Source organism: Ranitomeya imitator, chromosome 3 (assembly GCF_032444005.1).
Source record: "Ranitomeya imitator isolate aRanImi1 chromosome 3, aRanImi1.pri, whole genome shotgun sequence".
Taxonomy (NCBI): Eukaryota; Metazoa; Chordata; class Amphibia; order Anura; family Dendrobatidae; genus Ranitomeya; species Ranitomeya imitator.
The window spans coordinates 490,710,406-490,737,728 of record NC_091284.1 but is presented as its reverse complement, the minus strand read 5'-3'; the positions used below and the strand labels follow the sequence as shown (position 1 = coordinate 490,737,728).

General features: G+C 41.8%; 1 protein-coding gene across 1 annotated transcript in view; it reads right to left on the bottom strand.

Annotated features, from left to right (window-relative positions):
• Nucleotides 1-27,323, bottom strand: part of LOC138670362 (sodium/hydrogen exchanger 2-like) — a 169,014-nt gene that overhangs the window by 15,598 nt on the left and 126,093 nt on the right. Inside the window, exons 4-7 of the mRNA XM_069757627.1 lie at nucleotides 6,651-6,868; nucleotides 1,376-1,581; nucleotides 950-1,039; nucleotides 491-561 (exon numbers count right to left, since the gene is read on the bottom strand). Of these exons, the coding sequence (XP_069613728.1) occupies nucleotides 491-561; nucleotides 950-1,039; nucleotides 1,376-1,581; nucleotides 6,651-6,868 (585 nt within the window). The remainder of the gene's footprint in view (nucleotides 1-490; nucleotides 562-949; nucleotides 1,040-1,375; nucleotides 1,582-6,650; nucleotides 6,869-27,323) is intronic.

The window sequence follows — 27,323 nt, the reverse complement described above, 5'->3', positions numbered from 1 at the left end:
ACTTTTCCCTTTAAAGGGACTCTATTAGCCTAGAATGACTGTTCAAACCCAGTACAGGTGCTCAGGGCATTATGGCGGCCAATAATTTATCTACACCTTCCCACATGCTTCATTTCCATCTCCTCCCTTCTCTTGCCTTATGAAACCAGAGCTGTCAATCAAAGAAGAGAGGGTTGGAGATTGAAGGAAACCAAGCGGGTGGGAAAGTGTATATAAATGATTGGCCTCGCCATGAAGCACCATACGACAGGACTTAGTTTAACAAGAAAGCAGTGTTGGTGTTTTTCAATAAATTATATCCATAGTCCCTGTGTTGTGGATTATGGAATTTATAGTTATGGTGTCTCCCACTCAATTAGGAATATGGGTGGGCATCCTAAAAATGCTGTGACAGATGAGTAGACTTAAAGATCAATAGTTATTCATATTTCGACAATTTCCATGTGACCATTTTTGAATACTAATAACATTCAATCAGTAGTAAGCCTACTTGTCTTTGCAGTAGTTGTGTCCCCAGTGTCCACATACGTCTTCAATACCTGCTTTCACGTGATCCAAGAACTAGGAAAAAAATAAATGGAAATATAGATTAAGTCAAAGATGTTGTATACAGCAGTTACCCCGATTCACATTTTACAAGACTAAATGATGCCCCTCTGTATATTTCGGCTGAATTTTGGCATGAATTTGGGTAATAAAACTTTAGCTTTGTTGCTGTTATAGTACAAACAGGTCATATAACCAATGATTCATCTTTGAATCAACCCAGAAGAAATGAATCCTAGTGGAGTTAAATAACTTCAAAGTGGAGCTTGTCTTCTACTCCAGATTTAGGGCCTGTGTTATTGAAGACTTATTATTGTGTCAGACCAATTGGTGAACCCTCTTGTATTCAGTGCCCATAACAATTACACAGGTATAGTTTATAGCATACATCATCTTGCCTTACCCGGTTATGGATTTCCTCACTGATAATTTGCTGCTTTTTATTTGCACGTTTAACATTTAAAAATTCCACCAGAGGACAAATTGTAATCCCCTAAAAGAGAAAAAATCCTGTTCAACATTGTTTTCCTATTAAAGTATCTTCTTACATCTGCATTTAAGGCTGCATTCTGAGCCTCTAATGCAGATTACTTTGTGTTGGACAAAAAAGTCATACAAGAACCCATTACTTTACTAGTACATGGGGTCTATCAGCTCTACCCTTTGTAAAACAGATTACGAACAGAAGCCATGACGCAAATGAGAACATAGCCAAAGATACATTATGTCACTCGTACCTTTGCCAACATTTCATAAAAAGCCCTGACAGAGGTTTGTTCATGTCATATTGAAAAAAAACTAAAATAGTATTTTGTAAAATGATTCTTACCTGAATAAACACAGTAAAAAAGATCACCACTATAACTGATGTAATGAACAGTTTCTTCCTTGGGAATACAGAACTATCAGGAAGTAGAAAAACCAGGGAAAAGCAGATGGCCCCTCGTAGTCCACCATATGCAATGATGAACTGGTCTTTTGGTGTTAGCTGTATTGTACGGAACTGGTTGCTTATCAGCGTCAAAAGAAAAACACCTAAGGAAGAAATAAAAAAAATGGTTCTCAAATTGATAGGTAATAAAGAGAACATCAATGTCTCAGTAATGCAATGTATAAATTGGAAGGGACAGCCATTGTACGAGCAGGGGCGCCATTCTCATTTTTCTCAGGGTGCCAACCTCCGCATCCAGGCAGATTGGTATATAGGGTAAGATCACTTATATCTGCACATCTACTGTATGAGAGTGTGCGAGCACATCTATGTCACGTATTTTGGGTATCATATGTTCAATATGAGGTTATAGGATGGGCTTACCTCTGCATGTACTGTTCTAAACAGAGGTGGTTATAAGCTAAGAAGACGATACATTAGCGATTCTAGGAGGATTTAGAAGGCTATTGACTGTCTCCTTCTGTTTTTTTGCCCAGATTTATTAGGCATTTCTATTTAAGGGGTATCTAGATTGGATTTTTCTAAGTGGATACATGATAAAGGTTATATTTTAACAGGGTTTTTTCTTTTGTAAGTGGTGCATTTACCCTTGTTTGACATATTAATTTTGTAAGTGGTGGCCGTAGTGCCAAGAACCAGTTATACAATATTTTTTAGTAGGATTTAATCATCAGTGAAATAACGCTAAGGCTGGAATCACATGAGCATATATCATCTAATGTGAGAGTATCAGATGTGATATGCTAATAACCCTCGGCTCCTGCTGTGAGAGTGACCCGAGTGTCAGTACTCTGTGCTTCGACCTTCTCACCTGAGAGAATTGCAGCAAAGGGGCAGAGAATACGGAGAAAGTAATTTCTCCATCTCCTCCATGGCCTTTCTCAGCATACAGTATATCGGACTGCATTGGGATGAGAATCGACTGCAGTCCGATGTTTCACATGTACCCATAAACTTGTATGGGTGCGATTGAGCCGGGTCTCGCTGCGATTGTTTTCTAATGCTGAATCAGCACGAGAAAATATTCAGATATTCCCTGATCTGCACTGCCCCATAGTATAACATTGGGCTGAGTGCTATCTGATAAAACATCGAACAACACTTTGCTTTGTTTTACGTTAGTGTGACCCCATCCTAAGTCTTAGAAAAATTCACCTCTAGAGCTAAAATTTGACTAAGGTGAGTTTATGATAGACCAGTTTGTTAGTATTGCACAACATAGCAAAGTTATCAAGCACATTGGGAAGTACATATGAAGAGTGGAGAGACCGGCACACAGAAAGAGCTGTAAATGATTATAGTTTGCTCTATAGGATAATTGAATTTGAAGTGGTCAAATAGAGAAGTAATTGCCTGTCGCATAGCAAGGTTTGATAGGTGTGGTATCGCATCAAAGAAGTCATCTAAATTATAGTGGAATTGTGAAACAATGGTTTAGAGCAGGGGTCCCCAACTCCAGTCCTCAAGGCCCACCAACAGGTCATGTTTTCAGGATTTCCTTTGCATTGCACAGGTGATGCAATTATTACCTGGGCAAGACTAAGGAAATCCTTAAAACATGACATGTTGGTGGGCCTTGAGGACTGGAGTTGGGGACCCCTGGTATAGAGCATTGGAAATGGTCTGACATAGAAAAGATCTATCCAGTATTTTTTTTATTTTTATTATTGATGCATGCTGGATACATCTTCTCTACATTCTTAAGGACCGGCTGCCTGCTTCATTCTGTGCACCACCTGACTTATTAGACCATGGATTTTGCTTGACAGAAGGATGAGCGGAAATTGCATTTGTTTTCCTATGTCTGACACAGAGATAAACCTGGGGAAGGACTGGTTTGAAATCCATCCATGTCTATGAATAAGACAAGAAAGGTTTTATGAAACATAAATCTTTTTGCCAGGAGGCTGGCCATAATGTTGTACAGTAAATACATCTAGATTTGGAAGCTATATATATTATATATTAAGTGAGACATTTGAGTTATTTTAAGTACAGTTGAGTGAATTTGATCGGCTCCCTCTTTATCCGGCAAGCTATAGCACTTACCGAATAAGCTGCAGATGGAACCCGGATACATGGAGCCCGCTGGCTGATAAGCTGTCTGGCTCCACAGCTGCATGTGTCGCGGCTGTGTCACTGCCACAGTACATTCTTGGAGAGTCTGTGTGTTGGGCTCTCCATGCATGTGCTGTGACAGTGACACAGCCGCAACACATGCAGCCGCGGCACATGATCTAGACTCTGTACTTCTCTTAACACATCTTAGAACTGTGTTTGCCTTTTTTGCTGCTCAATCACTCTGTTGACTTATGTGCAGTCTGTGATTTATTAGTATGCCCAAGTCTTTTTCACAAGTGCTGTTGCTTAGTTCTATTCCTCCCATTGTTTAAATGTAATTTTTTATTTTCTTGCCCAGATGTAGAATCTTGCATTTCTCCCTGTTAAATATCATTGTATTAGTCGTTGCCCATTGTTCAAGCTTATCTAGATCCTTCTGAATCCTTTCTTTGTCTTCTCTAGTGTAAAGCCCCCGTCACACACAGCGAGATCGCTAGCGAGATCGCTGCTGAGTCACAAGTTTTGTGACGCAACAGCGATCTCAGTAGCGATCTCGCTATGTGTGACACGTAGCAGCGATCAGGCCCCTACTGTGAGATCGCTGGTCGTGTCGGAATGGCCTGGGCCATTTTTTGATCGTTGAGGTCCCGCTGGGTAGCACACATTGCTGTGTTTGACACCTTACCAACGACCTCGCTGACAGGATGTCCCATTGAATCGTCATGAAATAGGATCGTTGTACAGGTCGCTACAGGTCGCTACAGGTCGCCGCATCGCTGCTGCGTCGTTAATGAGATCTCACTGTTTGACATCTCACCAGCGACCACATAGCGACGCTTGAGCGATCCCTGACAGGTCGTATCGTTGTCGGAATCGCTCAAGCGTCGCTATGTGTGACGGGGCCTTTAGCTATGCCTCCTAGCTTTGCATCATCTGCTAATTTGATTAGTTTGCCTTCACTTTCCAATTGGACGTGCAACCATTTGTGCGATCATTGAGCTATTTATGAATCCACCTAACTAAGCCTTGTCAATCCCATACTTGGTCATTTTAATAAGGATAGTATGAAATACTTTATCAAATGATTTGCTGAAGTCGAGATATACTATATCTACCGCATGTCCCTGATCCACCCAGTCAGTGATTCCATAATAGAAGGAAATTAAATTAGTCTGGCATGACTTGTTTGCTACAAACCCATGTTGGCTCTGGTTAATTACTGTATTCTTATCCAAGTACTTACATACATACTGTATAATAATTTGTTCAAAGATATTTCCTGGCATAGAAGTAAGGTTCACTGGCCTGTAATTTCCTGGCTCCATTTTCATTCATTTTTTGAAGATAGGGACAACATTTACCTTTCTCCAATCTTCTGGGACTTCTATTTTACAGGATTTTTCAAAGATTCTGGATAGTGGTTCTGAAATTTCCTCTGCTAACTCTTTCAGTACCCTAGGATGTAATTCATCTGGACCAGGAGATTTAAATTAATTTAAATTAGCTAAGTGTTCCCTCACCATCTCTCTGTTTATAAATAGAGTGGATCATTTAATTCCTTTGATGGCACCGTGAGGATCAGTTGATGTTACATTTGCTTGCTTAAAGAACACAGATGCAAAATAGGAATTTCATCGGCCCTCTCAACATCATTTTTGACCACTTCATATATATATATTTATTTACACACACCCCAAAATTTAAATTGCAACACCTCTTCTGATGCTTTGTTATACCATGTGTAAGATGGCCGCCGGACGAGTCCTTGAGGGGAGATATGTGTCATCGCGGCTATTAGCTGCAGTGATGTGAACTCAGAAGCATGCTCCAGCACATAAAGTGCTGAGAGAGTTATCAGGCCAATCCAGGGCTGAGTTTTATGAGCAGTCATAAGAGATGGGTGGGAATGACTGCTCACATATCCCAACCCCAAGGGTATGGTTTGGCAGATAAAATGGAGGCAGAGTGTCTCATTCAGAGTCTGTTGCTGGAGGTGTGTGAATCTCCTGTGTGTTGGTCTGTGCTAAGGCCTAAAGAACTGGACACTATCCTGAGTGGGCAGACCTGCTATATGTTGTATGAACGTTTTACTTTATGTTTTCACTTTGTGCTTTTGTTTTGCTATCCTGAGCGGTTTATGAACTTTGAATAAACTTGCCTGGAGATTGCAGTAATACCGCTTCCTATGCCTACCTCAACCGCAGCCGAGTGAGTACAAACCTCTACACGTGCTTGACCTAAATTGTCTTAAAAACTTGCTTTCTAACATTTTTTTTTTTTTGTTAGCCATTAAAAGGTACCATAAGTAGTGATGAGCACAAGTGCTCATTACTCGAGTTTCCTAGGGTGCTCGGGTATGCACCGAGTATCGCGGATGGTCGAGTGGCATGTTAGAGTAGCCGCGGCTGCATGTTCCGCAGCTATTAGATAGCCACAAAAGATGCAGATATTTCCTGACAAACAAAAGCAATCCCCGCATGTTTTGTGGCTGTCTAATAGCTGCAATACATGTTGTCGCTGGGAGTCTAACATCTCACTCGAGCACTCGCGCTACTCCGTGCATACCCCAGAACGCTAGGCCAACTCGAGTAATGAGCAGTAACTAATAATAACTCCAAAAATATTATTTTGTTTGTCCCACTGAGAACAATCAATCTTGTTTCCTTATTATTCTCACTTTAACAGATGAAAATAATCAATTGAAGATGGGAAAATGTACACTTTTCATTTAGTTGCATAATAATTCTGCACTCTAATAATAGTTGCCCAATTATTATGCATGCAGATATTTTCCTGAGGAAGACAAAACCTCACTTTTACATTCTTAAATATTAACGTTTCAGGCTTATTAACCTCTTTGATTAGCCAACAGCACTGTAGTTGTTCAATAATAAAAGTAATCACAAAACAAATTGCCTAATACTAGAAACAAAGAAAACCATTACATGAACAGGTGCATATATATATATATATATATATATATATTTATATATATATACACACACATGTGTTCGCCTTGTAAAGTATAAATAGCTGGACTGTAGAATATGTATCATGTTATTTTGTGAAGCTCATTCTGTGTCATACGTACCCATTGCACGCCAAATCAAGCAGAATAATAAAGTAAAGCAAACAAAGGCCCAGTTCCATTCGTGATTTCTTCCAACTGTAGAAACGCCCATGAAGATAAAAATCAAGGTTTCGCTGACGCTGCTCAACATTTTCATGAAATATTTAATGGTTGTATACGATTTCTGAGACACATTCTCCTCAACATATTTATTCATGGACATAGCACAAGTTGTGATCCTGAAACAGAAACTTCCTGTGTGAGACATGTAATAAGATCTCTGTGTGATAATCTATGGTCATTACATCTTACAATGCTGTACTTTCCACAGGGTGTATGCCATTATACATGCATATATTATACAGTCACTTTTAATGTTCTAAATCATATCTACACATGTAATTGATAAAGGTGATCTCACTCTAAGGACAATTAATCTCAGATTTTGCATATTTTTCCAGATACGTACAGATATGCAACTGCTTGAAAATGTCATTTTCACTACTGTGTATTGTAAATCATAAGTGAGCAATGGAGCACAGTGCAAAGAATATGCCCCATTAGTGGATATCATCAGAATGCATAAGGGTATGATTTTTTTGTGCTGAATTTTTGGAAAGGAATCTCCCAAGTTTTTGATGAGTTTGTTTTTTTGAAGGATTTACAGAGCTTCTGCTCAATTTCTGTTCCAAAAACTGTTTAAAAACTCAGTATACATATACTTAGAGTTGTATACATGACAATTGGGATTCCCGTGGAGCCGATGAGTTTTTCAGGCAAAGCCACTTCCACAAAATGCTGGCAGTCGTTTTGCAGTAGCTGCTTTGCCTTCATTCTTGCAGCAGGTTTAACTCTACACTGCTAAGTATACAGAGCAGGTGGCTTCACAGCATGAGCCTTGCATAGGAATTTAGCAATAGTGAATTTTATGTAAATATGACAGATTTACAATACAGACCAAAAGTTTGGACGCACCTTCTAATTTAAAGATTTTTCTGTATTTTCATGACTATAAAAATTGTACATTCACACTGAAGGAATCAAAACTATGAATTAACACATGTGGAATTATATACTAAACAAAAAAGTATGAAACAACTGAAATTATGTCTTATATTCTAGGTTCTTCAAAGTAGCCACCTTTTGCTTTGATGACTGCTTTGCACACTCTTGGCATTCTCTTGATGAGCTTCAAGAGGTAGTCACCGGAAATGGTCTTCCAACAATCTTGAAGGAGTTCCCAGAGATGCTTAGCACATGTTGGCCCTTTTGCCTTCACTCTGCGGTTCAGCTCACCCCAAACCATCTCGATTGGGTTCAGCTCTGGTGACTGTGGAGGCCAGGTCATCTGGCGTAGCACCCCATCACTCTCCTTCTTGGTCAAATAGCCCTTATACAGCCTGGAGGTGTGTTTGAGGTCATTGTCCTGTTGAAAAATAAATGATGGTCCAACTAAACGCAAACCGGATGGAATAGCATGCCGCTGCAAGATGCTGTGGTAGCCATACTGGTTCAGTATGCTTTCAATTTTGAAAAAATCCCCAACAGTGTCACCAGCAAAGCAGCCCCACACCATCACACCTCCTCCTCCATGCTTCACGATGGGAACCAGGCATATAGAGTCCATCCGTTCACCTTTTCTGCGTCGCACAAATACACGGTGGTTGGAACCAAAGATCACAAATTTGGACTCATCAGACCAAAGCACAGATTTCCACTGGTCTAATATCCATTCCTTGTGTTCTTTAGCCCAAACAAGTCTCTTCTGCTTGTTGCCTGTCCTTAGCAGTGGTTTCCTAGCAGCTATTTTACCACGAAGGCCTGCTGCACAACGTCTCCTCTTAACAGTTGTTATAGAGCTGTGTCTGCTGCTAGAACTTTGTGTGGCATTGACCTGGTCTCTAATCCGAGCTGCTGTTAACCTACGATTTCTTAGGCTGGTGACTCGGATAAACTTATCCTCAGAAGCAGAGGTGACTCTTGGTCTTCCTTTCCTGGGGCGGTCCTCATGTGAGCCAGTTTCTTTGTAGCGCTTGATGGTTTTTGAAACTGCACTTGGGGTCAATTTCAAAGTTTTCCCAATTTTTCGGACTGACTGACCTTCATTTCTTAAAGTAATGACGGCCACTCGTTTTTCTTTACTTAGAATTTCTATTATGGCAAGAAAAAAAGCAGCTAACAGTCTATTCAGTAGGACTATCAGCTGTGTATCCACCAGACTTAAGCACAACACAATTGATGGTCCCAACCCCATTTATAAGGCAAGAAATCCCACTTATTAAACCTGACAGGGCACACCTGTGAAGTGAAAACCATTTCCGGTGACTACCTCTTGAAGCTCATCAAGAGAATGCCAAGAGTGTGCAAAGCAGTGATCAAAACAAAAGGTGGCTACTTTGAAGAACCTAGAATATAAGACATCTTTTCAGTTGTTTCACACTTTTTTGTTAAGTATATAATTCCACGTGTTAACTCATAGTTTTGATGCCTTCAGTGTGAATGCACAATTTTCATAGTCATGAAAATACAGAAAAATCTTTAAATGAGAAGGTGTGTCCAAACTTTAGATCTCTACTGAAAGTAATTGCAACCTGAACACTATGGAAGAGTCACCTTGCCTACATTCTATAACTCTCAAATGGCCTATTTACATGGACTGACCGGTGACACAACTGATCGGCAGTCATTTAATGCCTTATTACCAAGTCATACGAAAGTAATCGATGCGCACTAAGTGATCTATATTAGATCGCTCAATGCACATACGCTTCCATAGTTCGACAGTGCGGGTCCTGTTTACACTGGACGATGTACAGCCTAGAATGATTTTTTGCGCAGCACAAAAGAACATTTCACCCACTGAACAAGCTTGTTCATCGGGTGATCAGCAGCTTGTTTACTCTGCAAGATAACTGTGAAAAAAGCATTTTTAACAACGCTCATTCACAATTTACGAGTCCTATTGTTTTTAGCAAATAGAGTTCCATTAACTAAATACTGAAGTTGCTGAAACTTTTTGATATGCGTGAAGTGAACACAACCTATAAACTGAGACTTTGGGAAGTACCAATACAGGACTATACTGTGTTTTTTTAGACTTTGTTCACCCCAACGTTGGTCTATACATTGTATTGTTTCATCATTTTTAGAGTAATGTCTCAAGGTACATCCATTTCCATGTCTATAAGACTTTTACTATTTTTGTGAGTTTTAAATGTTCCATTGTTTATCATATTTATTATACTATACATTTCAATAATGCATCAATACAGCAACATTATATGAGCTTATTTATCACGTCAATAGGTAATAAAGGTAGCATTAATATACCTAAAAATTATGATGAACAAACTAAGGTAAAGTCTAAAGAAGTTAAGAGAGACATCTCTAATTGGAAATACAATCAGTTTGCTTTATGAAACCTTTGCAATACTATCTACCAAGTTAAATGTGGAGCCCTGACAATTCCCTCTTGCTTTAACCACATCAATTTAATCAGTTTCGTTTGTCAAAAAATGAGATTTCATGCCTTTCATAATTCAGCCCATAAACTGAGACCTTGGGAATGACAAGTACAGGACTAAACTGTATTTGTGTAGTCTCTGTTCTGTTCACACTAACGTCGGTCTCTCCATGTTAAGTTTTACTTATAGAAAAGAGAAGAAAAAAAACAGGAAAAATGTTCATTTAAGTTGTTAAAATATTACTTGATCCTGTTGCCACTTTTGGAGGGTGTACATACAGTAGCATACCAATATTTTGGACAGCAAAATTACACAACTATATTTCCCTATATACTGTACTCTAGTGTTTGGCACAGACAGTGTTCAGACAGAATTTTAGATAATTTTGCTTGGTAAAACTCTGCCACCATCCGACGGCTATATAGTGTGAGACCACAACATCGAGCATATCGAGATAGAGGCCCCCACAACAGCTCAAGAAGTTTATGTTGATCATGAGATGACAGATGCTAATATATAGTGAATAATACAGTCATTTATAAAACCAACTTTAATGGATATTCTTAAACTAATAAGAAACTACTATTATTATCAGATTATCTGGACCAAACCATAGAATGCAGAATTGCCCAAGTAGAAAAGAATTAGTGACCTCAAGTTATAAAAAACATCCTAAGGAAGCAAATATGTGCAGGTTGATACTGTCATGATCCAGACCGGGTTTTGAGTCCTGTTTTCCCTTTCTCTGGGTTTGGTCAAGTCAAGATTAACCTTTCTTAGCCTCTGTCTGGAGTCAGGTTGGCCATTTATCCATGCTGCTCCCTGCAGTTGTTGTTAGTTATAATTTTTTTCCTAGTGATGCTGTAGCTGTTTCTGATTGCTCTGATTTGTCCTGCTGTATTTGCTGTCTGAACCCATGTTTCTGTTTTCCTGTTTTGACTCCATGTTTCCCTCAAGTGTGCTGACTCCCTGGTTTTGACTTGACTTGTATCCTGACCTGTTTCTGTCTTTTGGCTTATCGGCTCCTGACAGTGACTGACTCCCTGGCTTGTCTCTGACCATGAGTTTGCTTATTCCTTTGGTACTATGCTACGGTCTAGGATTTGGCCCGGCATGTTTGACTATTCTACTGCCACCTGTGGTATCCTCACTGCTGCACTGTAGGCCAGCTCTGTTCAGGTGCAGTTCTGCTTCCACTCTACTGCCATCTAGTAGAGCCTGCACCTACCTGCATTGCAGCAGCGTGACAGATACAGGGGGACATGATGGATTTCCAATAATGCTGTAACCACCGATCAACCAAACCACTGCACGACCAGCTCTATCCTTACCTATTGTATCCTCACCCATCCCTTGCGGGCAGGGTGCTCTCTTCTCCTGTACCAGTTGTGACTTGTATTGTTCAAGATTATTGTACCTGTTTTTATTATGTATACCCCTCCTCACATGTAAAGCGCCATGGAATAAATGGCACTATAATAATAAACAATAATAATAATAATGCATTTATTCTATTGCTGGATCACCATGTGGATAAAAAATTGTGTTTTTCTGGATGAAAAGCAAATTATTTTACCGGCCTTATAATAATGCAAAAAGCTAATTATTAATATACGAATGAAGAAAAATACTAAATTTATTGAATCCCAGAGCGAGTGAAAAAAATATATATAACTTTATTAATTGCATGAAATATATAAAAATGAGGTGCAAGTGGGAACTAATAACCAGGGAGGAAACGGACGCTATACACAAGGGACAAGCTGAGATCACACACTGGGGTTAATAGCAGCAGAGTAAATTACAATATCATAAATGGTAGAATATAAAAAGTGCAAATATGCATGCATTGTATAGCATAGTAATGAATTGCTGCAAGTTAATAGAAAACCAAGATGCAGCAGGCAAAGTTAAAGTGTGTCAGAAGGTATAATTCAAGTAAGATTTATAAAGTTCATGTGCATATAATACCATATTAAGGCAATGGTGAAGCCTGGTGTATATCAAAGTAATCACTATAGTAGTGTAAAGAAATAACATGCTGCCATATATATACCAAACTGAATAGTACCTGCTATAGAGTGGAAAGAAGTGTCATCAGCTGTCCAGTGGATGCGTCCACCCTGATGCACGTTTCGGTGTCTGCCTTCTTCATTATTAATTTGTATAGAATTTCTCTTAAAAAGTAACTTTTAAAAGTGGGACATGAACAGTCAAAATTACAATATCTACTATATAATTGTCTAAGGGTCACTTCCGTCTGTCACGGATATTCATTGGTCGCGGCCTCTCTCTGTCATGGAAATCAAAGTCGCTGATTGGTCGTGGCAAAACGCCCATGACTATTGCCACGACCAATCAGCGACGGGCACAGTCCGGTGGCAAAATGGCCGCTCCATCCTCCCCGCAGTCAGTGCCCGCTCCATAGCCCCCTCCAGTTAGCCCTCACACAGGGTTAATGGCAGCGTTAATGGACCGCGTGATGCCGCGGTGTAACGCACTCCATTAACGCAGCTATTAACCCTGTGTGACCAACTTTTTACTATGGATGCTGCGTATGCAGCATCAATAGTAAAGCGATCTAATGTTAAAAATAATAATAATAATAATAAAAAAGGTTATTCTCACCCTCCAACGTGGTGCTGTCCTCGGCAGTGCAAGCGGCAGGTTCCGTTGCTAAGGATTCTATGCGAGAAGGACCATCCATGACGCCATGGTCATGTGAATGAGACGTCATCACAGGTCCTACGCTCATACCAACCCTGGGACCAGAAGCTGCCGTGTGCACCGCACACGTGCCAGAACTTCAATTGGCCTTCGGAAGGTGAGTATATGTTTATTTTTTATTTTAAGTCTTTTTTAACCACGCATATAGTGCTCACATTGCTGTATACTACGTGGGCTGTGTTACATACTGCGTGGGCTGCGTTATATACTACATAGCTGATATGTACTACGTGGGCAGTGTTATATACTATGTGGGCAATGTTATATACTTTGTGGGCTGCGTTATATACTACATTTCTGCTATACAGGTTTTTTGGGTTATTGTTATGGCTGGCAATCAGGCAACACAGCGTGCAGTAATCAGCGCACATACAGAGATCTGGCAATAACCAAAAACAATAGGACGAGCTCTGAGACGTGGAATCTCTGTAGACTGCAGTACCTGATCTATCCTCACACAACTATAAGCAGCAGTGGATTGCGCCTAACAACTACCTATGCAACTCGGCACTGCCTGAGGAGCTGACTAGCCTGAAGATAGAAATACAAGCCTGACTTACCTCAGAGAAATACCCCAAAGGAATAGGCAGCCCCCCACACATAATGACTGTTAGCAAGATGAAAAGACAAACGTAGGAATGAAATAGATTCAGCAAAGTGAGGCCCGATATTCTAGACAGAGCGAGGATAGCAAAGAGAACTATGCAGTCTACAAAAAACCCTAAAACGAAAACCACGCAAAGGGGCAAAAAGACCCACCGTGCCGAACTAACAGCACGGCGGTGCACCCCTCTGCTTCTCAGAGCTTCCAGCAAAAGACAATAGCAAGCTGGACAGAAAAAAACAGAAAACAAACTAGAAGCACTTATCTAGCAGAGCAGCAGGCCCAAGGAAAGATGCAGTAGCTCAGATCCAACACTGGAACATTGACAAGGAGCAAGGAAGACAGACTCAGGTGGAGCTAAATAGCAAGGCAGCCAACGAGCTCACCAAAACACCTGAGGGAGGAAGCCCAGAGACTGCAATACCACTTGTGACCACAGAAGTGAACTCAGCCACAGAATTCACAACAGTACCCCCCCCTTGAGGAGGGGTCACCGAACCCTCACCAGAACCCCCAGGCCGACCAGGATGAGCCACATGAAAGGCACGAACAAGATCTGGGGCATGGACATCAGAGGCAAAAACCCAGGAATTATCTTCCTGAGCATAACCCTTCCATTTGACCAGATACTGGAGTTTCCGTCTAGAGACACGAGAATCCAAAATCTTCTCCACAATATACTCCAATTCCCCCTCCACCAAAACAGGGGCAGGAGGCTCCACAGATGGAACCATAGGTGCCACGTATCTCCTCAACAACGACCTATGGAATACATTATGTGTGGAAAAGGAGTCTGGGAGGGTCAGACGAAAAGACACCGGATTGAGAATCTCAGAAATCCTATACGGACCAATAAAACGAGGTTTAAATTTAGGAGAGGAAACCTTCATAGGAATATGACGAGAAGATAACCAAACCAAATCCCCAACACGAAGTCGGGGTCCCACACGGCGTCTGCGATTAGCGAAAAGCTGAGCCTTCTCCTGGGACAAGGTCAAATTGTCCACTACCTGAGTCCAGATCTGCTGCAACCTGTCCACCACAGAATCCACACCAGGACAGTCCGAAGACTCAACCTGTCCTGAAGAGAAACGAGGATGGAACCCAGAATTGCAGAAAAATGGAGAGACCAAGGTAGCCGAGCTGGCCCGATTATTAAGGGCGAACTCAGCCAACGGCAAAAATGACACCCAATCATCCTGGTCAGCGGAAACAAAACATCTCAGATATGTTTCCAAGGTCTGATTGGTTCGTTCGGTCTGGCCATTAGTCTGAGGATGGAAGGCCGAGGAGAAAGATAGGTCAATGCCCATCCTACCACAAAAGGCTCGCCAGAACCTCGAGACAAACTGGGAACCTCTGTCAGAAACAATATTCTCAGGAATGCCATGTAAACGAACCACATGCTGGAAGAACAAAGGCACCAAATCAGAGGAGGAAGGCAATTTAACCAAGGGCACCAGATGGACCATTTTAGAAAAGCGATCACAGACCACCCAAATGACCGACATTTTTTGAGAAACGGGAAGGTCAGAAATGAAATCCATCGAAATATGTGTCCAAGGCCTCTTCGGGACCGGCAAGGGCAAAAGCAACCCACTGGCACGTGAACAGCAGGGCTTAGCCCTAGCACAAATTCCACAGGACTGCACAAAAGCACGCACATCCCGTGACAGAGATGGCCACCAGAAGGATCTAGCAACCAACTCCCTGGTACCAAAGATTCCTGGATGACCGGCCAGCACCGAACAATGAAGTTCAGAGATAACTTTACTAGTCCACCTATCAGGGACGAACAGTTTCTCGGCCGGACAACGATCAGGTTTATTAGCCTGAAATTTCTGCAACACTCTCCGCAAATCAGGGGAGATGGCAGACACAATGACTCCTTCCTTGAGGATACTCGCCGGCTCAGATAACCCCGGAGAGTCGGGCACAAAACTCCTAGACAGAGCATCCGCCTTCACATTTTTAGAGCCCGGAAGGTATGAAATCACAAAATCAAAACGAGCAAAAAATAACGACCAACGGGCCTGTCTAGGATTCAAGCGCTTGGCAGACTCGAGATAAGTCAAGTTCTTATGATCAGTCAATACCACCACGCGATGCTTAGCACCCTCAAGCCAATGACGCCACTCCTCGAATGCCCACTTCATGGCCAGCAACTCTCGGTTGCCCACATCATAATTACGCTCAGCAGCAGAAAATTTCCTGGAAAAGAAAGCACATGGTTTGAACACTGAGCAACCAGAACCTCTCTGTGACAAAACCGCCCCTGCACCAATCTCAGAAGCATCAACCTCGACCTGGAACGGAAGAGAAACATCAGGTTGACACAACACAGGGGCACAGCAAAAACGACGCTTCAACTCCTGAAAAGCTTCCACGGCAGCAGAAGACCAATTAACCAAATCAGCACCCTTCTTGGTCAAATCGGTCAATGGTCTGGCAATGCTAGAAAAATTACAGATGAAGCGACGATAAAAATTAGCAAAGCCCAGGAATTTCTGCAGACTTTTTAGAGATGTCGGCTGAGTCCAATCCTGGATGGCCTGAACCTTAACCGGATCCATCTCGATAGTAGAAGGGGAAAAGATGAACCCCAAAAATGAAACTTTCTGCACACCGAAGAGACACTTTGATCCCTTCACGAACAAGGAATTAGCACGCAGTACCTGGAAAACCATTCTGACTTGCTTCACATGAGACTCCCAATCATCTGAGAAGATCAAAATGTCATCCAAGTAAACAATCAAGAATTTATCCAGATACTCACGGAAAATGTCATGCATAAAAGACTGAAAAACAGATGGAGCATTGGCAAGTCCGAACGGCATCACCAGATACTCAAAATGACCCTCGGGCGTATTAAATGCCGTTTTCCATTCATCTCCCTGCCTGATTCTCACCAGATTATACGCACCACTAAGATCAATCTTAGTAAACCAACTAGCCCCCTTAATCCGAGCAAACAAGTCAGAAATCAATGGCAAGGGATACTGAAACTTAACAGTGATCTTATTAAGAAGGCGGTAATCAATACACGATCTTAGCGAACCATCCTTCTTGGCTACAAAAAAGAACCCTGCTCCCAATGGTGACGACGATGGGCGAATATGTCCCTTCTCCAGGGACTCCTTCACATAACTGCGCATAGCGGTGTGTTCAGGTACGGACAAATTAAATAAACGACCCTTAGGGAATTTACTACCAGGAATCAAATCGATAGCACAATCACAATTCCTATGCGGAGGTAGGGCATCAGACTTGGACTCTTCAAATACATCCTGAAAGTCCGACAAGAACTCTGGGATGTCAGAAGGAATGGATGACGAAATAGACAAAAATGGAACATCACCATGTACTCCCTGACAACCCCAGCTGGTTACCGACATAGAGTTCCAATCCAATACTGGATTATGGGTTTGTAGCCATGGCAACCCCAACACGACCACATCATGCAAATTATGCAGTACCAGAAAGCGAATAACTTCCTGATGTGCAGGAGCCATGCACATGGTCAGCTGGGCCCAGTACTGAGGCTTATTCTTGGCCAAAGGTGTAGCATCAATTCCTCTCAACGGAATAGGACACCGCAAAGGCTCCAAGAAAAATCCACAACGTTTAGCATAATCCAAATCCTGTTGAATAGGATTACCAGAAGAATGAGGTTTCAAGGCCAAAAATAGCTTACAATTATTTCTGAAGCTCAGGAACTTAGTTCTGTCACCAAAAAACAAATCAGGAATCGGAATTCTTGGTTCTAGCATCGATTTCTGATCAATAGTATCTTGAATCTTTTGTACATTTACAACGAGATTATCCATTGAGGAGCACAGAGCCTGAATATCCATGTCCACAGCTGTGTCCTGAAGCACTCTAATGTCTAGGGGAAAAAAAAGACTGAAGACAGAGCTAAGAAAAAAAAATGATGTCAGGATTTCTTTTTTCCCTCTATTGGGAATCATTGGTGTGGCTCCTTGTACTGTTATGGCTGGCAATCAGGCAACACAGCGTGCAGTAATCAGCGCACATACAGAGATCTGGCAATAACCAAAAACAATAGGACGAGCTCTGAGACGTGGAATCTCTGTAGACTGCAGTACCTGATCTATCCTCACACAACTATAAGCAGCAGTGGATTGCGCCTAACAACTACCTATGCAACTCGGCACTGCCTGAGGAGCTGACTAGCCTGAAGATAGAGATACAAGCCTGACTTACCTCAGAGAAATACCCCAAAGGAATAGGCAGCCCCCCACACATAATGACTGTTAGCAAGATGAAAAGACAAACGTAGGAATGAAATAGATTCAGCAAAGTGAGGCCCGATATTCTAGACAGAGCGAGGATAGCAAAGAGAACTATGCAGTCTACAAAAAACCCTAAAACGAAAACCACGCAAAGGGGCAAAAAGACCCACCGTGCCGAACTAACAGCACGGCGGTGCACCCCTCTGCTTCTCAGAGCTTCCAGCAAAAGACAATAGCAAGCTGGACAGAAAAAAACAGAAAACAAACTAGAAGCACTTATCTAGCAGAGCAGCAGGCCCAAGGAAAGATGCAGTAGCTCAGATCCAACACTGGAACATTGACAAGGAGCAAGGAAGACAGACTCAGGTGGAGCTAAATAGCAAGGCAGCCAACGAGCTCACCAAAACACCTGAGGGAGGAAGCCCAGAGACTGCAATACCACTTGTGACCACAGAAGTGAACTCAGCCACAGAATTCACAACAGGTTATCAGGAGTTGTATGCCAAAATCATCAGTATTAAAACAATAAAAGACCTGACAAATTTCAGTTGGTGGATAATGAATCTATAATATATGAAAGTTTAATTGTAATCATTACATTATGGTAAATCATGAAATTTAACACTATATGCTAATTTTTTGAGAAGGACCTGTACTATGTGGCCAGTGTTATATACTATGTGAGCAATGTTATATACTGCGTGGGCTGCGTTATATACTACATGGCTGCTATATACTACGTGGGCAGTGTTATATACTGTGTGGGCTGCGTTATATACTGCATGGCTGCTATATGCTACGTGGCCAGTGTTATATACTATGTGGGCAATATTATATACTATGTGGGCTGTGTTATGTACTGTTTGGGCTGTGTTATATACTGCGTGACCACTGTAATATACTGCGTGGCCACTGTTATATACTGCGTGGCCTGTATTAACGCATCGGGTATTCAAGAATATGTCATGGCCTGTGCTATGTACTATATGGCTGCTATATACATACATATTCTAGAATACCTGATGCGTTAGAATCGGGCCACCATCTAGTATGAATATAATAATAATAATCTTTATATAGCGCCAACATATTCCGCAGCGCTTTACAGTTTAACAGTTTCAAACACAAAAGTCATAAGTAACAACGTTAACAATACAATAATTAAAGCAAAATAAGACGACCCTGCTCGTGAGAGCTTACAATCTACAATGAGGTGGGGGAGATATAAAGTACAGGTGTGTATTTTCAATGATGTATTTACAATCATGGTCCAGCCATCTTCAGGGGTTGGGGAATAGATGGGGATAGTGAATGGGCTACACACACACAAACATAACATAACTTTGATTAGTGAACGTGATAGGCCGCTCTGAACAAATGTGTTTTGAGCGAGCGCCTAAAACTGTGCAAATTATGGATGGTCCTAATATCTTGGGGTAGAGCATTCCAGAGGATTGGCGCAGCACGGGAGAAGTCTTGGAGTCGGGAGTGGGAGGTACGGATTAGTGCAGAGGTTAATCGAAAGTCATTTGCAGAGCACAGTGGTCTGTTAGGCTGATAGACAGAAATGAGGGAGGAGATGTAAGGGGGTGCCGCACTGTGGAGAGCTTTGTGGGTGAGAAAAAGTACTTTGAATTGTATCCTGTAATGAATGGGTAGCCAGTGTAACGACTGGCGAAGAGCAGACGCGTCCGAGTAACGATTAGCCAGATGGACGACCCTGGCTGCTGCATTAAATATAACTATGATTTATAAAATAACCAAAGACAATAATGGATGGCACTCACCAATGCTGTTTTCACTTGCTTTATTAGACGCTGTGTGGCTCAGTCATGGGAGACATGTGCAAGGTACGGACTACAGCTGTTTTGCACTGTAGTCCGTAGCTTGCACATGTCTCCCATGCCTGAGCCACACAGCGTCTAATAAAGCAAGTGAAAACGGCATTGGTGAGTGCCATCCATTATTTTCTTTGATTATTGTGGATTTCCTGCATGTTTTATTCTTTTTTTCATATGGATTGAGCACCTTCAGCGGTGTTTTGGAGGCTATATGGCGTTCATGATTTAGTGTTGTTAACCCCATTTCATCACTTTGAGGTAAAGGCGACACAGTGGTGCCAAACACTTTTTTGCTGTTGGCTCATTTTGTATGGTTTATAAAAAATGGGGCATGAACTGAGCATTTATGGTACTTCGCTTCCTAAATCTAAAAAGTCAGGGGAGGGGGAGTGGCTTGTGGGTTGCTTGTCTAATCCTTTTACGCACTCCGCAATGACACTTTTTCTGAGCTCAGTTAGTTTCAGGTAATAAAAACTAATTAGGGCAATTTGGAAAAAGTAGTAAAAGTTTATATGCTTTGGAGATATAAGATTATGAGAATGATTGATATATGTGTCACTTTGTTACTTGCTACTTGAGGTTAGTCTGTGAATGAATTGCTTCCCAATTCTTAATATGCTACCATAATGCACTGTTAGACCAGTGCTTTTCTCAGTAGAGGATAAAGCATAAGAGACAACTTTATGCTACCACACATATATTATAAAAGCTCTTAATCATGATCCTGTTTTTTCGTAACATAGCAAACTTTACCCCTGAGGACAAAAATAATGTAGTAAAAAATAAAGCAGTATTTCTGTGGATGTTTTTTTCTATTGACATCCATAGCAGTCCATGACAGGTTACAACAGGCATGCAACAAGAAGGCAGAAAAGCAGCCTTTGGATGTCTAAGAACATAGACCCCTATAACCAGGGGTGTCAAACTGCAATCCTCAAAGGCTGAAAACAGGTCATGTTTTCAGGATTTCCTTTTACTGCACAGGTGATAATTTAATCACCTACACACATCATGATTACAGCACCTTGTGCAAAGCTAAGGAAATCTTGAAAACACGCATGGTTTGCGGCCCTTGAGGAATGCAGTTTGACACCCCTGGCTATAACAGTTAATATGGCTGTCAATAAAAGCTTTAGGTAGATTCTTTCTGAACCAGATACTGAAGACACAAGATGTCCAAACAAGCTAACAAGAGAAAGACTATGACAGGAGTAAACATAATATTCATTCTGGGTTCTATAGAGTTTTCAGTAGAGTCATAATTTGAAAAACTACAGTAGGTACAAATTATGTTTGTGGTACATTACTGCTATTTTTGTTTTTAATTCCCCTTTTTCAGATATTCAATACTTTTTTTGTGGCTTACCAACATATAGCAGTCCACCGCAGGTCAAAAGGACATTTTTAGTCATTATTAATAAAGGGTGTTCTCAAGTTGCTAAATTGCTTTAATTAGTTAGAGAACATGAAAATAGGTAAGTTTGCAATTAACTTGCTTTTTAAAAGTTCTGTCATTCTCCTACTATGAGAGATTTTATAATTTGTAGTGTATAGCTGGTTTCCGTACAGCCTGTTCTCTAGTGCCTCATTGAGTGCGCAGTAGATAGAGTGGGTACGGAAAGTATTCAGACCCCTTTAAATTTTTCACTCTTTGTTTCATTGCAGCCATTTGTTAAATTCAAAAAAGTTCATTTTTTTCACATTTATGTACACTCTGCACCCCATCTTGACTGAAAAAAAACAAGAAAGATAGAAATTTTTGCAAATTTAATAAAGAAAAACTGAACTATCACATGGTCATAAGTATTCAGACCCTTTGCTCAGACACTCGTATTTAAGTCACATGCTGTCCATTTCCTCGTGATCCTACTTGAGATGGTTCTACTCCTTCATTGGAGGCCAGCTGTGTTTAATTAAACTGATAGGACATGATTTGTAAAGGCACACATCTGTCTATATAAGACCTCACATCTCACAGTGCATGTCAGACCAAATGAGAATCATGAGGTCAAAGGAACTGGCCAAGAGCTCAGAGACAGAATTGTGGCAAGGCACAGATCTGGCCAAGGTTAAAACAGAATTTCTGCAGTACTCAAGGTTCCTAAGAACACAGTAGCTTCCATATTCTTTAACCCCTTCATGACCCAGCCTATTTTGACCTTAATGACCTGGCCATTTTTTGCAATTCTGACCAGTGTCCATTTATGAGGTAATAACTCAGGAATGCTTCATCGGATCCTAGCGGTTCTGAGAATCTTTTTTGTGACATATTGGGCTTCATGTTAATGGTAAATTTAGGTCGATAAATTTTGCATTTATTTGTGAAAAGAATGGAAATTTGCCGAAAATTTTGCAATTTTCAAATTTTTAATTTTTATTCTTTTAAACCAGAGAGTTATGTGATACAAAATAGTTAATAAATAACATTACCCACATGTCTACTTTACATCAGCACAATTTTGGAAACAAAATTTTTTTTTCTAGAAAGTTATAAGGGCTAAAATTTGACCAGCGATTTCTCATTTTACAACAAAATTTACAAAACCATTTTTTTAAGGGACCACCTCACATTTGAAGTCAGTTTGAGGGGTCTATATGGCTGAAGATACCCAAAAGTGACACCATTCTAAAAACAGCACCCTTAAGGTGTTCAAAACCACATTCAAAAAATTTATTAACCCTTCAGGTGCTTCACGGCAGCAGAAGCAACATGGAAGGAAAAAATGAACATTTAACTTTTTAGTCACAAAAATGATCTTTCAGCAACAATTTTTTTATTTTCCCAAAAGTAAAAGGAGAAACTGGACCCCAAAAGTTATTATACAAATTTTCCCGAGTATGCCGATACCCCATATGTGGGGGGGGGCACTGTTTGGGCTCATGACAGGGCTCGGAATGGAAGGAGCGCCATTTAACTTTTTAAATGAAAAATTGGCTCCAATCTTTAACGGACACCATGTTGCATTTGGAGAGCCCCTGTGTGCCTTAAGATTAGAGCTCCCCCACAAGTGTCCCCATTTTAGAAACTAGACCCCCAAGGGACTTATCTAGATGCATAGTGAGCACTTTGAACCCTCGGATACTTCAAAAATTGATCTGTAAAGATGAAAAAGTACTTTTTTTTCACAAAAAATCTCTTTTAGCCTCAGCTTTTTCATTTTCTCATGGGCAACAGGATAAAATTGATAATAAAATTTGTTGGGCAATTTCTCCTAAGTACACCGATACCTCATATGTGGGGGTAAACCACTGTTTGGGGACACGGCAAAGCTCGGAAGGGAAGGAGCACCCTTTGACTCTTTGAATTAAAAATTAGCTCCAATCGTTACCGGACACCATGTCGCGTTTGGAGAGCCCCTGTATGCCTAAACATTGGAGCTCCCCCACATGTGACCCCATTTTGGAAACTAGACCTCCCAAGGAACTAATCTAGATGTGCGGTGACCACTTTAAACCCCCAAGTGCTTCACAGAAGTTTGTGACACAGAGCAGTGAAAATAAAAAATCATTTTTCTTTCCTCAAAAATTATATTTTAGCAAGCAATTTTTTATTTTCACAAGGGTAACAGGAGAAATTGGACCCCTAAAGTTATTGTCCAGTTTGTCCTGAGTACGCTGATACCCCATATGTTGGGGGAACCACTGTTTGGGCACATGTTGGGGCTCGGAAGGGAAGTAGTGACGTTTTGGAATGCAGACTTTGATGGAATGGTCTGCGGGCATCATGTTACGTATGCAGAGCCCCTGGTGTGCCTAAACAGTAGAAACCTCCCACAAGTGACCCCATTTTGGAAACTAGACCCCCAAGGAACTTATCTAGATGTGTGGTGAGCACTTTGATCCCCAAGTGCTTCACAAAAGTTTATAACGCAGAGCCGTGAAAATAAAAAATCATTTTTTTCCCACAAAAATATTTTTTAGCCCTCATTTTTTTATTTTCTCAAGGGTAACAGGAGAAATTAGACCCCAAAAGTTGTTGTGCAATTTTTCCCGAGTACGCTTATGCCCCATATGTTTGGGTAAACCACTGTTTGGGTGCACGTCGGGGCTCGGAAGGGAGGGAGCACCATTTGACTTTTTGAACGCAAGATTGGCTGGAATCAATGGTGGCGCCATGTTGCGTTTAGAGACCCCAGATGTGCCTAAACAGTGGAAACCCCTCAATTCTAACGCCAACACTAACCCCAACACTAACCCTAATCCCAACTCTAGCCATAACCCTAATTACAACTCTAACCACAACCCTAACCCCAACACATGCCTAACCGAAACCACAACACATCCCTAACCCTAATCCCAACCCTATCCATAACCCTAACCCTAACCCCAACACACCCCTAACCATAATCTTAACCCTATTTCCAACCCTATCTCTAAGACTATGTGTGCGCATTGCGGATTCGTTTGAAGATTTTTCCGCACCGTTTTTGAAAAATCCGCAGGTAAAAGGCACTGCCTTTTACCTGCGGATTTACCGCAGATTTCCAGTGTTTTTTGTGCGGATTTCAGCTGTGGATTCCTATTGAGGAACAGGTGTAAAACGCTGCAGAATCCGCACAAAGAATTGACATGCTGCAGAAAATACAACGCAGCGTTTCCGTGTGGTATTTTCCGCACCATAGGCACAGCGGATTTGGTTTTCCATAGGTTTACATGGCACTGTAAACGTGTTGGAAAACTGCTACGAATCCGCAGCAGCGAATCCGCGGCGGATCCGCAGCCAAATCCGCACCGTGTGCACATAGCCTCATTCTAACCCTAATTGCAACCCTAACCCTAGTGGAAAAATAAAAGTAAATATATATTTTTTATTTTATTATTGTCTCTACCTATGGAGGTGATAAAGGGGTGGGGTTTATTTACTATTTTTTTTATTTTGATCACTGTGATAGAACCTATCACAGTGATCAAAATGTACCTGGAATAAATCTGCCGGCCGATTCAGCGGGCGCACTGCGCATGCGCCTGCCATTTTGGAAGATGGTGGCACCCATAGAGATGACGGACGGACAGCGGGAGGGACACTGGAGCACGGGGGGAGCAGACAGGGGGACGGAGGAGAGCAGAGGACAGTAGAAGACAAGACGGAGGGGAGGAGTTCGGTGGCGGTGGCAGATCGTGGTCTCCAGCCATGGCCGATGATATTGCAGCATCGGCCATGGCTGGATTGGATTGGATTGTAATATTTCACCAATTTTCATTGGTGAAATATTACGATTACTCTGATTGAAAGTGAAACAGTCACTTTCAACAGCAATCAGAGCGAGCGAAGCCACCCCCTCTGGGTTTAGGTACCACTCCCCACTCCCCCATCCCTGCAGGTCGGGTGAAATTACAGTTAACCCTTTCACCCGACCTGCAGGAGCGCGATCATTCTGTGACACAGCATATGCGTCACAGGTCGGATTGGCACAGACTTTCATTACACATACGCTGTGTCACAGTCTTCCTAGACCTGGCCATCCAGCCAAACTGAGCAATTATGGGAGAAGAGCCTTGGTGAGAGAGGTAAAGAAGAACCCCAAGATCACTGTGGCTGAGCTCCAGAGATGCAGTAGGGAGATGGGAGAAAGTTCCACAAAATCAACTATCGCTGCAGCCCTCTACCAGTCAAGCCTTTATGGCAGAGTGGCCCAACTGAAGCCTCTCCTCAGTGGAAGACATATGAAAGCCTGCGTAGCGTTTGCTAAAAAACATAAAGGATTCCGAGAAATAAGATTCTCTAGTCTGATGGGAAGATAGACCTTTTTGGTGATAATTCCAAGGCCGGGTTCACATTGCGTTAACAGCAGCCCGTTCAATACATACGTTAACAGGCTGCTGTTAACGCAAGTGCCGATGTGTAATCACGCTAGCGCAGATAGAGCTAGCAGATGCTCTAATCTGCGCTAGCGGTGACTGACCAGGAAACGCTGCAGCCCGCGTCCCAGGGTCTGTCACTCAATGACGGCACATCGCTAGCGCATGCCCATTGTGGGCGTGCGCTAGCGATGCATCTGACATAGGACATAATGGTGGTGTTAACGGACTGCGTTACACCGCGTTATGCGGATGCCACAGACGCAGTGTGAACCCAGCCTAAGCGGTATGTGTGGAGAAAACCAGGGACTGCTCATCTCCTGCCCAATAGAATCCCAACAGTGAAACGTGGTGGCAGCATCATGCTATGGGGGTGTTTTTCATCTGCAGGGACAAGATGACTGTTTGTCATTGAAGGAAACATGAACGCGGCCAAGTACAGAGATATCCTGGATGAAAACCTCTTTCAGAGTGCTCTAGACCTCAGACTTGGCTGAAGGTTCACCTTCCAACAAGACAATGACCCTAAGCACACCGCTACAATAACAAAGGAGTGGCTTTAGAACAACTCTGTGACCATTCTTGACTGTCCCAGCCAGAGACCTGACCTAAACTCAATTGAGCATCCCTGGAGAGACCTGAAAATGGCTGTCCACCAACATTCACCATCCAACCTGATGGAACTGGAGAGGATCTGCAAGGAAGAATGGCAGAGGATCCCCAAATCCAGGTGTGAAAATCTTGTTACATCATTCCCAAGAAGACTCATGGCTGTACTAGCTCAAAAGGGTGCATCTACTTAATAATGGGCAAAGGGTCTGAATGCTTATTATAACCATTTGATATTTCAGTTTCTTTTTTAATAAATTTCCAAAAATATATCTATTTGTTTTTTTCAGTCAAGATGAGGTACATTAATGATAAAAAAAAAATTAATTTTTTGAATTTACTAAATGGCTGCAATTAAACAAAGAGTGAAAAATTTAAAGGGGTATGAATATTTTCCGTACCCACTGTACATCCAGGAGAAGGACTAACTCTTACTGTGCAAGCCTGCTATCTCTCTCCCCTCCCCTACTCTCTATATCATCTTGTGAAGGAAGATGCATTTATAAATCACCAGCCCGGCAGCATTCACAGCTTGTCTCCTAATCACAGGTCTTTACTTTGTCCTGAGCTGTGTGCTTGTTCAAATTCCCACTGATAGCTAAAGGTACCGTCACACTCAGTGACGCTGCAGCGATATAGACAAAGAGCCGACCTAAACTAGATCGCTGGAGCGTCGCTGTTTAGGTCGCTGTAGAGACGTCAAACACAGCAACTCCAGAATGATGCTGGAGTGATCCAGCGACGTAACGGCGACTCACTTATCGTTCTCGCTGGTTGTTAGCTCCATGTAAAACATTGCTGGCATCGTTGCTTTTGCTGTCAAACATGATGATACACACCGACCTGACGACGAAATAAAGTTCTGGACTTCTAGCTCTGACCAGCGATGGCACAGCGGGATCCAGATCACTGCTGCGTGTCAAACACAACGAGATCGCTATCCAGGACGCTGCAACGTCACGGATTGTGGTCGTTCTTGTTGCAAAGTTGCTGAGTGTGACGGTACCTTAAATGGATTACAACAGTACTTGTGCTGGGTTTTAATACTACAGTTCTATCACCAGTGCTGTCAGTCAAGGAGAAAAACCCTGCCCTGCTAGAAACTAGGAAGTAATGAAACTGTAAGAAAACTGAATTGATCTTAACTGCTAAAGACACAACTTCAGAAAATGCCTTAAATGGTGTTAAAGGGGTACTATGGGGAGATAAAAAATAAAAATGTTTTACTGTCACTGCCCTCATAAAAAAATAAACATGAGGTGCCCAGTGCACATCTATTATCTTTAGTGCTCTTGTAATTCAGTGTGACAGCAGCTGCTCCTCACCCCTGGCAGCTGGGACAATACCTCACACACAGCATCACAAGCTCCCAGCTGTGAGAAATAGCCAGTCCCGAG